This window comes from Loxodonta africana, chromosome 1 (assembly GCF_030014295.1).
Source record: "Loxodonta africana isolate mLoxAfr1 chromosome 1, mLoxAfr1.hap2, whole genome shotgun sequence".
Taxonomy (NCBI): Eukaryota; Metazoa; Chordata; class Mammalia; order Proboscidea; family Elephantidae; genus Loxodonta; species Loxodonta africana.
In genome coordinates this window covers 109,662,778-109,678,230 of record NC_087342.1, presented here as the reverse complement: position 1 = coordinate 109,678,230, position 15,453 = coordinate 109,662,778, and the positions used below count along the sequence as shown (strand labels likewise).

The 15,453-nt window shown below is 38.4% G+C and overlaps 1 protein-coding gene across 6 annotated transcripts in view; it reads left to right on the top strand.

Moving 5' to 3' along the window:
- LOC100658257 (24-hydroxycholesterol 7-alpha-hydroxylase) overlaps positions 1 to 15,453 on the top strand; it is a 104,656-nt gene that overhangs the window by 55,383 nt on the left and 33,820 nt on the right. For all 6 annotated transcript variants that reach the window (XR_010322281.1, XR_010322282.1, XM_023545222.2 and 3 more), the window contains exon 8: positions 10,582 to 10,715. Coding sequence is in view for 4 of the 6 variants with exons in the window: in XM_023545222.2 (XP_023400990.1) it covers positions 10,582 to 10,715 (134 nt within the window). In the remaining 2 variants the exon portion in view is untranslated. The remainder of the gene's footprint in view (positions 1 to 10,581; positions 10,716 to 15,453) is intronic.

The following is a 15,453-nucleotide window of genomic DNA, read 5'->3' as shown; positions in this document are numbered from 1 at the left end:
GACTATGGCAGTAAACAGATGGTTTCTGAATTTTACCCCAAGTCACCCCGCATTTCCTTCCTGGGCTATCTTCTGTACTGGTCCTAGTCTCTTTTAGGCTCTAGCCCTCTTGATGATGACCTTGGCATTCTTCCAAGCTGAGCCTTCTAATTTTAGAGTCAAAACACTGGAAGAACAACCACAGATGTGCACTGAAATATGTACAGTATGGGTACAGAGCCATTTCTAAGAGTTAGAATAAAAAATATGTTTTACCCTAAAGATGTTGTTTGAAAACTTATCATACTTCCTTTTCTTTTTCTTTGTCTGGTCCAAGAATGTTGTTTTATTTTTCCCACATCACACTGGAACTTAGGTTAAAAATATTTGATCAAAACATTTATTTTTTGAGTGTAGTTGACATTGCTCATACATTTATAAGTCATAATAGATTTTAAATATTATATTCAATTCAAAGCAAGCTTTGTATATTATATAATACAAAAATTTATACTTTATAATTCAGCTAGTCTAAAAAAATTTCAATTAGTCTAATAAGGATAATTTATTTAAAAAAAAAATGTTTTTTAAGAGAGGTTTCAGAAGCCTAGACTAGAGTCCAAAATTTATCAGGGCCAAAACTATGCCTGTCTTATGATAGGCCATTACTTTGAGGTCACGTAGATCTGATTTTGAACACAAACCCTGACCTTTGGTAGCCATCTATCCTTCAAGTAGAATAAGTTTCTTTTTGTATCTGGTATCTACATCTACACAGTAAAGTAAAATAGAGAAAAACAAACAAACAAATGGAGGGATTGTTTGGTGGATTTGACCAACGCAGATACTCAAGATTTTTAAAGGTAATTTTTTTTTTAAAAGAAAGATTTAGGAACTGAATTGTAGGCTGCTGCTAATTTATTTGCAACATCCTTTTGTCAAGGGCCCCTAACTTGTTGGGGCCACCTTGTTTTTTAAGATAAATTGAAATTGGTCTGAACCCCATCCCAAGTCTCTGGGAAACCTTGGAGGGAGAAATGGGGAGGTGGCAAGAGGCAGAGGCTTGTGTATCTTCCAGTCTTCTCTTGACTCCGGGTTCCTGCATTTGTTGATTTCTGTTTCCGCTCTCCCATCCCTTCTGCGTGTTGTATGCCTCTTCTCTGCATTGCATTGCCTCATTGGACATCACCCAAATCTCTTTACTTCCCCAAGTGTTAACCAAAGGTTAATGTATTAGCTGACTTTATTAAAATATTAAAAATTTGGGATAAGGGAAGGAAAAATTACATTGTAGTTATAATCTGTGTTTGAACAAGTCTTCTAGGTGATGGTCTAGCATATACCAAGTTTTCAGTAAATTCTTGTTTGTTTAAAGTTTTGTGCATTTAGAAATGTCTCCCAAATTTGGCTTTTCCTTTCCATCTCTCTCATTGTAGTTTACATGAACTAACAGCTTCTTAATTGATCTCCCTTTCTACCATCTTAGACATTTATTCATCATTTATTTAATAAAAATTTATCAAGTACCTACCATGTTCCAGGGGCCCTGGTGGCACAGTGGTTAAGAGCTTGACTGCTAACCAAAAGGTCAGCAGTTGGAATCCGCCAGCCACTCATTGGAAACCCTATGGAGCAGTTCTACTCTGTCCCATGGGGTCGATGTGAGTCAGAATCAACTTGACAGCAACTTTTTTTTTTTTCTTGAAACCATGTTCCAGGCACTGGCATAGATACTGGGAAGGCATCAAAGAATGGAAATAATGAGATTCTGAGGCACATGGAATCACAACCTATTTGAGAGAGCCCAACAATAAACAATGAGAGAAATTATGTCATATAGTAATGGAAACTATAAAGGAAATTAACAAAATGACGAAATGATAGTGATTAGGGAGCTGTTAGCTGGAGTGGTCAGGAAAGGGCTCTTGAGGAAAAGATTTTTTGGCGGAGACCTGAGAAGTGAGAGGGAGCCAGCTTTTCAAACAATTGGGAAAAGGCAGAGGAAATAATAACAATAATGGATAACATTTATTGATTTGTTGCTATGTGCCAGTAATAGTTTTCAGAGCTTTACATGTATTAACTCTTTTAAGCCTCACAGCAATCCTGTGGGGTAGATACATTTGATACTCCTATTTTATAGGTGAATAAACTGAGGTACAGAGAGGTTGGGTAATTTGCAAAGGTGACATAGCCAGGATTCAGTGTGAGATAAGATTAGAAGGGTAGATTGCGTCTTGTTTGCCGAAGTGCAAATTTTGGATTTAATCCTACATAGAGGGAAGCCATTAACTGATTTGGTTTGATTAGAGGCATCTTTGGCTGCTGGGTGAGGGTAGATTGTAAGGGAGCCAGGTGGAAGCAGGGAGGACAATGGAGGCTATTACTGTGAACCAGGTCAGAAATGATGGTGGTTTGAACCCAGCAGTTGCTGTGGAGATGGAGTGATGTGGACAAAAGTAGGATCTTTTTTGTGGATACAAACAACAGGCAGGACTTGGTGATCAATTAGATGGGAAAAGGAGGAATCGTGAACAACTCTTAGGCGTAAGCAACTTGGAAAATGTAGCTACCATCTTCTGTGATGGGAGGACTAAGGGAGGAAAGACTATTTAAGTGAGGAAAATGACGAGTTTCATGTTGGCCCTGTGTGGTTTGAGATGTAAAATGCGCCATCATGTACCCAACTGGATAAAAATAATCTGGAGCTTGGGAAAGAGATCAAGGCAGAAGATATAATTCTGGGTGCCACCAGTCCACTAATGGTATTTTATGGAAAAGGAATTGACTCACCCAGGGGGAGCATGTAAATGGAGAAAAGGGCCCAGAAATAAATGCTGGGTACTCTTGGGGCACATTCAGAGGTTAAGTAGAAGAAAAGGAAGCTCCTATCATAACCTCTGGCTTCAGCTGATGTGGGAAGGCTGGCACTTGAGGGGAAGACCTTTGGGAGAGAGGATGGACCCATTACCAAGCCATTGAAAACCAAGTATGACAGCTCATTCAGAGCTTCTTCTGAGCCTCATTGACCTAGGCACTTCCTACACTGGACTCTCTGCTCCAGCCACATTGAACTGTTACCTGAACATGTCCATTACTTTGTGTCTCTGATCCTTTGTTCAGACTGTACTTTTTCTGAGAAGTCTTTCTGACAGCTCCTCTGCGGTCTGATTGCTGCCACTACTGTGTCCCCACAGCATGTTGCACATTTCAGTATGATATCATTTATCACATTTGAACTGCTTTTAGTTCTTTGCTTCCTCTGTCAGACCATGAACTCCTTAAGCACCAGGGCCATGCCATTCATCTTCATATTCAGCACTTGCACACTGCATGTTGTTTGTGGTTAGGTGCTGTCGGGGTAATTCTGACTCATAGCGACCCATGTGAGACAGTAGAACTGCCCCATAGGATTTTCTTGGCTCTAATCTTTATGGAAGCAGATCGCCAGACCTTTCTCCTGTGGAGCCACTGGGTAGGTTTGAACAGCCAACTTTTGGGTTAGCAGCCAAGTGCTTAACCATTGCACCATCAGGGCTCATTTGCACACTGCATAAAGGTTCTCAGTGTCTATTCAATGAGTGATTGAAAAAATTCTCCAGACCTGATACCTAATCAAATCTAATTTTTCTCCCAACAAAGATTTCAGGGAAAAGAATGATTTTATTAGCTGTGAAGCAAAAGTAGATCAGGAAGGTATTGTTTCTAGAGAGGCATTACGAAATTAACACTAATAATGAATGAATGAATGAAAGAATGGAAGTACCTGGTATTGAACACTTACTATATGTTAGATGCTTTCCTGTTTAGGTGTTATTCTTAAACGAATCCACAGTTTGGAACCCCATAATTTCTGCTTTTAACACTATTTGGGAAAAGCACTTATATTTTTTTCCCTCAGTTTTAGAATTTATAGATTTTTAAAGGGTAAGATCTCTAAAATTTAAATTTATTTCCTTTGTATCCCTTAGCACTCGGTTTTCCATTAAATGCCAGATAAATACTTGTTATCTTAAATTAACAAAACTATCTGTTGCATATGCAAAAATCTCGGCCACTTTTCAAATAAAGAATTTCTAATGCTAACCATGGATTTTCTAAGTTATTTCTCTGAATTAGCTTAGAAAATACTGGAATTGTTTGGGAAAGATGATGTGAAGTAAGTAAAATTTTGGTGCCATTAGCTTTCCATGGACTATCAAGATAGTTTTCAGTTGGTAATAATTTTTTGGTTTTTAATAACTACTTGTAGGTGATTAGACCATGTGCATATAAGTCATATGATATATACTAGAAATGAGCAGAGAAATTTAAATCAGGTTTTGGTTTTTGGAAGGATCGCTTCAGAAAGGATTCATGGCCATTACGTAACTAGTTATCTTTTATATTCTGTTAAATAGTGATTTTCTTGTACAGATGATAGAAGGAGACAGATTCTATGTTCCAAAAAGTTTTGAAATATGGGCATAAACAGCTGCTTTTACTGCAGAATTTCTCAAAGCCTGTAATATGCAATATGTGCAGTGAATCACCAATAAAGTGTATCATTTTTCATATTTGTTTGATATCATAGAGCCTTTTTTCCTCATTTGGAAAACCTGTTGACATCTTGCAGATATTTCATGGAACACAATTTGGACAGACTCTGGTATTTAGATTGTGAAGATGCAAAAAACATACATATGATTTTCCAGTCATTATGGGAAGGGGCAATCAATATCTGTGCAGGTTGGAGTCCCTGGGTGGTCAAATAAAATGCACTCAGCTGCTAACTAAGAGGTTGGAGGTTTGGGTCCACCCAGAGGCACCTTGGAAGAAAAGCTTGGTGATCTACTTACAAAAAATCACTCATTGAAAACACTATAGAACAGAATTCTACTTTGACATGAATGGGGTCACCATGAGTTGGAATCGAATCAATGGCAACTCATTTTTTTTTTTTTTTAATGTGCACGTTAAAACAGAAGCCCATAAGGATTCTGTCTCCTCTTAATATCAGGTTACTTAGGCCTGAGCAAAAATTTATAGTTTGATAGAGAATGGTGCTCCATACCACTGCTTCATTGTTGAATTTTTCACCCTCCCAAGGCAGAAAGTCTCCAAATTCTCTAGTCTCTGAATATTCCAGAATGGCATTTATCCACACGAGAGATCAATACAGCCTTACTGGATCCCTTACAGTTCCATAACATGTATTCCACCTTCCAGGCAAACTAGACCCACTGTTTTCTGCGCAATGGGTTTCCTTTTGCTTTTTCTCTTTCCTTGTCTAGGATATCCACCCATTCACTTCCCTACGTTGAAATAGGAGCATTATTTGTTTAATATGTATTTAATAGGGTTTACTCTATGCAAATAACTATAACTAATGATGCTTGTAGTTTTAGAAAAAGATGCTCATAGAATATCTTGTGTGTCCCCTAGTTGGTCGTGAACCCTCCCTCCTTTCAACTGTTTTAGAATATTTTATATCTCACACAACAGTTTTCTTGCCTGCCTGGTATAACTGTCTGCTTGCCTCTAACCTGCGAGTAGACTAAGAGTACTGCAAGCAGGAGCTGTGCCTTGATTGCAAACCTGGTAGTTGTTGCTGTTGTGTGGTGTCAAGTCGATTCTGACTCATGGTGACCCTATGGGACAAAGTAGAACTGCCCCATAGTGTTCCCAAACTATGGATTCAAACTGCTGACCTTTTGGTTAGCAGCCTGAGCTCTTTGTTTAATTGAGTGCATAGGCACCCCTAAGGGGATTAATAGAAGGGCAGTAACCCTGTTTCCCAGACTCATCTAACCAAAGATGGCAGCTTCTGACTCCTCAGGAATTCAACCGGTATTTAAAGACAAGATTTCACAGACAGCACGCACCTAGATCTCTCCTGTAGAATAGGCTTGCTTTAGAGCAAGCCTCATCCAGTGTCAAAGAGAGGGACGTTTGGAGACCCTAGACTCTGCTGTCACTCACTCATTCCCAATACTGTTGAGTAGTAAATGTTAAAGAACAGACTGGATTGACTTAATTAAGCTGACAATGTTTTTAATTTTATTAAACAAATCCTGCCAAAACCAAATTAAAAGCTAGGTTTTTGCCTTAAAGAATTTTCAAAATGCAAGCATTTTCCTTGAAATATCATTAGCAATTAAACTCTTAATTTGACTGAAAGACCCTGACAGTCTTGTGGGTGGCAGAAAGATTGGTCCCAATTCTTTTTCAGATGACTTCAATTTAAGTATTAGATAAGATGTACATGTCATGTTAGGAAGGTTTGATGCACCTATGTAGAGACAGAGCTCTCATTGTTGCAGATGAGATACATGTACCCCACCGTCTTTTTCCTAGTGTTTTCTCTTTATTGTGCTTTAGATGAAGGTTTACAGAGCAAATTCGTTTCTCCTTAAAAAATTATTACACATATTGTTTTGTACCTTGGTTGCCAACCTCATGACATGTCAACACTCTCTCCTTCTGGACCTTGGGTTCCCCCTTACCAGCTTTCCTGTCCCATCCTGTCTTCTCGTCCTTGCCCCTGGGCTGATGTGCCCCTTTAGTCTCGTTTTGTTCTATGGGCCTGTCTAATCTTTGACCAAAGGGCCAATCAGGAGTGACTTCAGTACTGAGTTAAAAGGACATACTCTCGGGGTTTCTTCAGACCAGTAAGGGTCTTTTTTTTGTGAATTAGAATTTTGTCCTATATTTTTCTTCAGCTCTGTCCAGGACCCTCTATTGTGATCCCTGTCAGAGCAGTCATGGTGGTAGCCGGGCACCATCTAGTTGTGCTGGACTCAGTCTGGTAGAGGCTGTGGAAGTTGTGGTCCATTAGTCCTTTGGGCTAATCTTTCCCTCGTGTCTTTGGTTTTCTTCATTCTCCCTTGCTCCAGACGGGGTAGGACCAGTAGAGTATCTTAAATGGCTGCTCAGAAGGTTTTAAGACTCCAGACACTATTCACCAAAGAAGGATGTAGAACATTTTCTTTACAAACTATGTTATGCCAATTGAGCTGGATGTTGCCTAAGACGGTGGTCCCCAGCCCTCAGCCCAGTAATTCGGTTCCTCAGGGAGTTTGAATGTATCTGTGAAGCTTCCATGACCTTGCCTTGGTCAAGTTGTACTGACTTCCCCAGTATTGTGTACTGTCTTACCCTGCACCAAAGTTACCATTTACCTATCGTCTAGTTAGTGTTTTTTCCCTCCCACCCCTCCCCTCCCTTGTAACCATCAAAGATTGTTTCTTTTTGTGTGTAAATCTTTTCATGAGTTTTCATAATAGTGGTCTCATACAATATTTGTCCTTATGTGATTGATTTATTTCACTCAGTATAATGCCCTCCAGATTCATCATGTTGTGAGATGTTTTGAAGATTCATCATTCTTTATTGTTGCGTATTATTCCATTATGTGTATGTACCGTAGTTTGTTTATCCATTCATCTGTTGATGGGCACTTAGGTTGTTTCCATCTTTTGCTATCGTGAACAGTGCTGCAATGAACATGAGTGTCTTAGTCATCTAGTGCTGCTGTAACAGAAGTACCACAAGTGGATGGATGGCTTTAACAAAGAGAGATTTATTTCCTCACGGTAAAGTAGGCTAAAAGTCCAAATTCAAGGCGTGAGCTCCAGGGGAAGGCTTTCTCTCTCTGTTGGCTATGGAAGAAGGTCCTTATCCTCCATCTTTCCATGGTCAAAGTACTTCTCAGGCGCAGGGACCCTGGGCCCGAAGGACGGGCTCTGCTCCTGGTGCTGCTTTCTTGGTAGTATGAGGTCCCAACTCTCTGCTTGCTTCCCTTTCCTTTTATCTCTTGAGAGATAAAAGATGGTGCAGGCCATACCCCAGGGAAATTCCCTTTACATTGGATCAGGGATGAGACCTGGGTAAGGGTGGTGTTACAATCCCACCCTAATCTTTAACATAAAATTACAATCACAAAATGGAGGACAACCACAGAATACTGGGAATCATGGCCTAACCAAGTTGATACACACATTTTTGGGGGACATAATTCAATCCATGACAATGGTTGTGCATATGTCTATTCATGTGACAACTCTTATTTCTCTAGGATATATTCCTGGATCATATGGTATCTCTAGGATATATTGCTGGATCATATGATTTATAGGGTCACCATGAGTCGGAATCGACTCGACGGCACTGGGTTTGGTTTTTTTGGTTTGGATGATATTTCTATTTCTAGCTTTATCGGAATCGCCATATCATTTTCCAAAATGGTTGTACCATTTCAAATTCCCACAAGTAGTGCATAAGAGTTCCAATTTCCCAGCAGTCTCTCCAACATTTGTTATTTTCTGGTTTTTTGATTTGTGCCAGTAATGTTGGGGCGAGATGTTATCTCGTTGCAGTTTGGATTTGCATCTCTCTTGTGGCTAGTGATTGCGAGCATTTCCTCATATGTCTGTTAGCTGCGTGAGTGTCTCCTTTGGTGAAGTGTTTATTCATTTCCTTTGCCCATTTTTTAATTGGATTATTTGTCCCTTTGTTGTAGAGGTATTGGATTTTCCTACAGATTTTAGAAATTAGACCTTTGTTGGATTTGTCACAGCCAACTTTTTTTTCCCAGTCTGTAGGCTTTCTTTTTACTCTTTTGGTGAAGTCTTTTGATGCGCATAAGTGTTTAATTTTTAGAAGATTCCAGTTATCTAGCTTATCTTCTGGTATTTTTGTATTGTTAGTTATGGCTTGTATCGTACTTATGCTGTGTATTAAGGCCTTTAGTGTTGATTCTGTTTTTTCTTCTATGATCTTTATAGTTTTTGGTTTTATATTTAGGTTTTGAGCCATTTTGAATTATTTCTTGTGTATGGTGTTAGGTATGAGTCCTGTTTCATTTTTATACAGATGGACATCCAATTTTGCCAGCACCATTTGTTAAAAAGACTGTCTTTTCCCTCATTTAATGGACTCTGAGCCTTCGTTGAAGTTCAGGTGACCATAGGTTCTCAGTCCTGTGCCTTGGTCAATGTGTCTGTCATTGTACCAGTACAAGGCTGTTTTGACTACTGTAGCTGTATAGTAGGTTCTGAGGTCAGGTACTGTGAGTCCTCCTACTTTATTCTTTTTCTTCAGTAGTGCTTTACTTATCTTTCCTTTTAATATAAAGTTAATGATTAGTTTTTCTATTTCATTAAAGAATGCTGTTGGTATTTGGATCGGGATTGCATTGTATTTGTAGATTGCTTTGGGTAGAATTGACATTTTCATTTATTGAGTCTACCTATCCATGAGCATGGTATGTTCTTCCATTTATGTAGGTCTCTTTTGGTATCTTGCAGTGGTATTTTTTGTAGTTTTCTTTATATAGGTCTTTAATGTCCCTGGTTAGTTTTATGCCTAAGCATTTTATTTTTTTAGGGGATATTATAAATGGTATTGTTTTCCTGATTTCCTTTTCATAGTTCTCTTTATTGGTGTATAAGAATCCAACTGATTTTTGTATGTTTATCTTGTATCCTGCTACTCTGTTGAATCTTTCTTTCAGTTCTGCTAATTTTCTTGTATAGTCTTTTTTTTTTTTTTTTACTTTCTTAAACAAATGATTAAAAAACAATAATGAAATTAAAGGGTCAGCAGTGGAAAGGTAGCAGAATAATAAAAACAGCCAGATGATTTCACATCTCTTTTTCTCTTTGTGTTTGATGGTAATTTCTTACTGCTTTATCCCTAGGAGGAGTGAGAATTTGAACATGAAAGAATGAGATGAGTGAAAATTGAATACCGTTCTGACAGGGACTGTCTTAGTCATTTGATAACCACAGAACTATGAGAACCAAAGTTGGATACCGATCCACCAGGTTGTAGTAATCAACACTGGTTTCATTATCTGTACCAGAAATTTTATCATCCCGTCAGGAAAGTGATAAAGAAACAAGAAATGACTTAATTTGGTGTGCAAATATTAACACTAATACTCTGTTTGCTGTCAGAATCAATATGTAACCTAAGCTGATAAGTGTCTTAGTTATCTAGTGCTGCCTTAACAGAAATACCACAAGTGGATAGCTTTAACAAACAGAAATTTATTTTCTCACTGGTGAGGATGCTAGAAGCCCAAATTCAGAGCACTGGCTCTAGGAGAAAGCTCTCTCTCTGTCAGCTCTGGAGGAAGGCTGTTGTCTCTTTAGCTTCTGCTTCCTGATTCCTTGGAGATCTCCATGTGTCTTGGCATCTCTGTTACCCTGTCTCTGCTTGTTTAATCTCTGTTATATCTCAAAAGAGCCTGACTCAAGACACACCCTATACTAAACCTTCCTGATTAACATAACAAAGATAATCTATTCCCAAATGGTATTATAGCCACAGGCATCCTGTTGCCATTGAGTTGATTCCAACCTACAGCAACCCCATAGGACAGAGTAGCACTGCTCCATAGAGTTTCCAAGGAGTGGCTGGTGGATTCCAACTGCCAACCGTTTGGTTAGCAGCCGAACGGTTAACCATTACACCACCAGGGCCCCTAACCACAGGCATAGAGGTTAGGAGTTACAACACATATTTTTTGGGGGGACGCAATTCAATCCATAACAATAAACTTATTTGATAATCACTTTCTGGCCTCTTAACCCGTTTTTTAAAATTCTCTTTTTATAGGAAAAGATAAGATTAAAGTGTCCGAGGATGACTTGAAGAAACTCCTTCTAATTAAGTGGTGTGTTTTGGAAACCATTCGTTTAAGAGCCCCTGGTGTCATTGCTAGAAAGGTGGTGAAGCCAGTCAAAATTTTGGTGAGTTATGGTTTAGTTTAAAAATAACCAGCCTTCTAGTTTAAAAATAACCAGCCTTCTAGAAATAAAAAAAGTACATGTTTTGCCCACACATTATGAGACAAAGCTTCTTGTTCCATTAAGCACTAAGTGACCCTGGAGAGGTTAGTAATAAGAGTTGTGTAACATATTAACATTTCTTTAATATGCTAACAGGCATTTGGGTTAAAATGTAACCCTTTGATAACCATTTTGCTCATAGGATTCTGTATCAGGATTAAACCTGCTTCCGTTGAGTCGATTCTGACTCATAGCGACCCTACAGGGCGGAGTAGAACTGCCCCATAGAGTTTCCAAGGAGCGCCTGGCAGATTCAAACTGCTGACCTTTTGGTTAGTAGCCGTAGCACTTAACCGCTATGCCACCAGGGTTTCCAAATTAGTATAATCTTATTTAAATCAAGAAGGTGGATTGCTTAGTCTCTTCTTCACAGAACAATCAACAAGTATCCCTGAGCAGCAACAGGCTGAGGAATTCAAAGGGTAAAGAAAGTTCTTAATAGAAGATATGTGGATAACTGCAAGGCAATTCCAGGCCACAGATCACAGATATGGGAACGGGTAGCAGAAATGCCATGGATAATCTCAACTAATACTGGCAGTCCACAGCTGAGTGAGAAAGAGAGGTGTTTTCTATGAGCAAAGTAGGAGAAAAGTCTGAAGTGTGCCATGGAAAGCATGTGCCCAAAGTAGACTTTCAGGTCAATATTTGGTGACTCAATCAGTCAGAAAAAAGGCTTTTTTTTTTAAAGAAAGACTTGACTTAGGGCCTACGTTATTGAGATAGATTGCACTCTCATTCACTTTATTATATACAGATTCGGAGTACTTGAAATCAAACCAAGAAAATTTTGCAGTGATAGAAGACAAGAGACAAAAATCTAGCTTATCACAGTTGTAACTTGCCAAATCCAAAGGAGACATAGGTTGTTTAACTAATTTTACATAAATTATGGCATTTAGTTTTAGTGGTATTTTGGTAGTTTTTTATTTTAAGCAATTAAGTTATTAATTATGTTAAGCTATAAGTATAAAAAGAATATGGCTTCAGAGGAATTAGCCAAACAGCTTGGTACAATTAAGTAGAGCAATGGGCTTATTACCCTGAGTGCTACTGTAATTCTTACTGAACATTTATTAAACCTCAGTTACATGCTGGTTAGTAGATAATTAGCTAAATTACAGGCTAATTTTTTTTTTTTTTTGTGGATATCTTTGTTGTTTTTAGCATACAGACCTCATATGTATTTTGTTAGGTTTAAACTAAAATATATCATTTATTTTGCAGCTCTCATAAATAATATTTTTAAGGTTTTGGTTTCCAATTGTACATTGCTTGTTTATAGAAATACAGTTGATTTTTATGTGTTGACTTCGTATCTGCAACCTTGCTAAACTCAGCTGTGAATTCCCTATAAAAAAATTTTTTTTAATTAAAGATAATAGATACACAAAACAATTCAAGGTATTATAAGAAAAAATGAATAGTCTCTTCCCTCTGCTTCCTCACACCAGATTTTCTTCCTAGAGGACGTGAGCCTCAGGTATATCTATGCTCCTTCCAAACTGGCCGTGGTTTTCTCAGTGGTAGAGTGGCCCCGAACATGTGCTAAGACTACTCTCTTCTGAGAATGCCCCAGCATTTCCTTTTATTATTTTTCACACTGTCTTTTTTAATATTTGTGAAAGTTTCAGTGTTTCCTGCATTTACTTTTTCTAAATAAAATGAACATAGCCTTTCCTCTTAAGAAACCAAAACTAATCACTATAAAGTCCTATCTGCAAAGCTGAGACTTTAACCTTAAAAATGATACCTTGCACGGCCTTACTTTCTTATTAAATAGGTAAATCATGGTAATGAGGGAAAAAAGGGAGGCCATAAAAAGAAGTAAAAAGGAAAAAAGTTGCTTAAAATTTCACAAGTCAGAGATAGCTGTGAACATTTTGGTATTATGATTTCAGATTTGTTTTTCCTCTAGTATATGCATTTTTTAGGAATTCAGTTGAGATCTTACCATGCTAATTGTTTCATAACCTGCTTTGATTTTATTCAATAATAGTTCATGAATAGTTTTCTATATCAATAAAACTATCGGTTGCCAGCCCTGTGACATGTCAACATTCTCCCCTTCTCAACGTTAGGTTCCCCAATACCAGCTTTCCTGTCCCCTCCTTCCTTTGCGTCCTTGCCCCTGGGCTGATGTGCATATTTAGTCTTGTATTGTTTTATGGGCCTGTCTAATCTTTGGCTGAAGGGTGAATCTCAGGAGTGATTTCATTACTGAGCTAAGAGAGTGTCCGAGGGCCATACTGTTGAGGTTTCTCCAGTCTCTGTCAGATCAGTAAGTCTTTTTTTTTTTAAATAAGCTTTAGATGAAGGTTTATAGAACAAACTAGTTTCTCATCAAACAGTTAGTATACACGTTGTATGACATTGATTAACAACTCCATGACATGTGAACACTGTCCCTTCTCAACCCTGGCTTCCTTATTACCAGCATTCCTGTTCCCTCTTACCTTCCTGTCCCCACCCTAGGGCTGGTGCATCCCTTTAGTCTTGTTTTGTTCCATGGGCCTGTTCAATCTTTGGCTGAAGGGTGAACCTCAGGAGTAGCCCCATTACTGAGCTGAAAGCGTGTCTGGGGGCCATACTCTCAGGGTTTCTCCAGCCTCTGTCAGGCCAGCAAGTGTGGTCTTTCTTTTTGAATTAGAATTTTGTTCTACATTTTTCTCCAGCTCTGTCCAGGACCCTCTGTTGTGATCCCTGTCAGAGCAGTCAGTGGTAGTAGCTGGGCACCATCTAGTTTTACTGGACCCAGTCTGGTGGAGGCCATGGTAAACGTGGTCCAAGATCAATAAGTCTTGCCTGTTTTCTTCTGAGTTATAAATTTGTTCTGTATTTTTCTCCAGCTCTGTCTGGGACCCTTAATTGTAATCCTTGTCAGAGCAGTCGGTGGTGGTAGCTGGGTACCACATAGTTGTGCTGGCCTTAGTCTGGTAGAGGCTGTGGTAGTTGTGGTCCATTAGTCCTTTGGATTAATCTTTCCCTTGTGTCTTTGGTTTTCTTCATTCTCCATTGTTCCAGATGGGGTGAGACCAGTGGCGTATCTTAGCCACTCACAAGCTTTTAAGATTCCAGACACTACTCAGCAAAGTAGAATGTAGAACACTTTGTTTATAAACTATATTATGCCAGTTGAGCTAGATGTTTCCTGAGTCTCTGGTCTCCACAGCCCTCAGCCCATTAATTTGGTCCCTCAGGGAATTTGGATGTGTCTATGGAGCTTTCATGACCTTGCCCTCACCAAGTTGTGTTGGCTTCCCCAGTATTGTGTACTGTCTTACCCTTCACCAAAGTTACTGCTTATCTATTGTCTATTTAGTGTTTTTCCCTTCTACCCCTCCCCTCCCTTGCAGTGATCAAAGACTGTTTCTTTTTGTGTGTAAACCTTTTCATGAGTTTTTATACCAGTGGTTTCATACAATATTTGTCCTTACATGATTGACTTATTTTACTCAGCGTAATGCCCTCCAGATTCATTCATGTTGTGAGATGCTTCACAGATTGATCATTGTTCCTTATCGTATTGTGTAGTATTCCATTGTGTGTATGTACCATAGATTGTTTATCCATTCATCTATTGATGGACATCTAGGTTGTTTCCATCTTTTTGCTATTTTGAGGAATGCCGCAATGAACATGGGTGTGCATATGTCTATTCGTGTGACAGCTCTTATTTCTCAAGAATATATTCCTAGAAGTGGAGTTGCTGGATCATATGGTATTTCTCTTTCTAGCTTTTTAAGGAAACTCCATATTGTTTTCCAAAATGGTTGTACAATTTTGTATTCCCACCAGCAGTGAATAAGAGTTCCAATCTCCCTGCAGCCTCTCCAGCATTTGTTGTTTTCTGTTTTTTTGATTCATGCCAGTAATGCGGGGGGTAAGATGGTATCTCATTGTGGTTTTGATTGCAGTGGGTGGGAAATAGCTAGTGATCACTAGCATTTCCTCAGGTGTCTATTAGCCACTTGAATGTCTTCTTTTGTGAAGTGTCTGTTCACTTTCCTTTGCCCATTTTTAATTGGATTTTTTGTCTTTTTGTTGTAGAGGTGTTGGATTTTCCTGTAGATTTTAGAGATTAGACCTTTGTCGGGTTTGTCATAATAATTTGGTTCTTTTAAGCTTGATATATTTTTTAACACAGGTAGAATGTCTTTGCTAAAGTTTATATATATGTTCCCAGGAAATTGGATTATAAAAAACATTTTACATAGTTATCTATGTCAAATAGTGACAGAGGCCCATATTCTCCCTCCCATTGGACAATTGATCAAGGTTTCTTACAGTGAATGCTAGAAATATTCTCCCACTGCCCTTTCCTCATGCAGTCTGAACAGGAATTTGGTATCAAGTTCATCTGCAAGAATACCCAGAAAAAAATTACAAAGAAATGTTGAAAAAGAACAATAATGAGGGAATATTAATTATCTTCTCAAAGGTATTAAATCGTGTTATAAAACTACAACAGTTAAAACAGTACGATACTTGTGTCAGGCCAGACATTCAGGTCAACAGAACAGACTGGTTAAGTAGCAAAGAAACAAACCCCTTTGTATGTGACAATTTAATAAAAAAATAAATGAATCATTTTGAATCAATAAAGAGGGAAGAGATTAATATATGCTTTGGAATGACT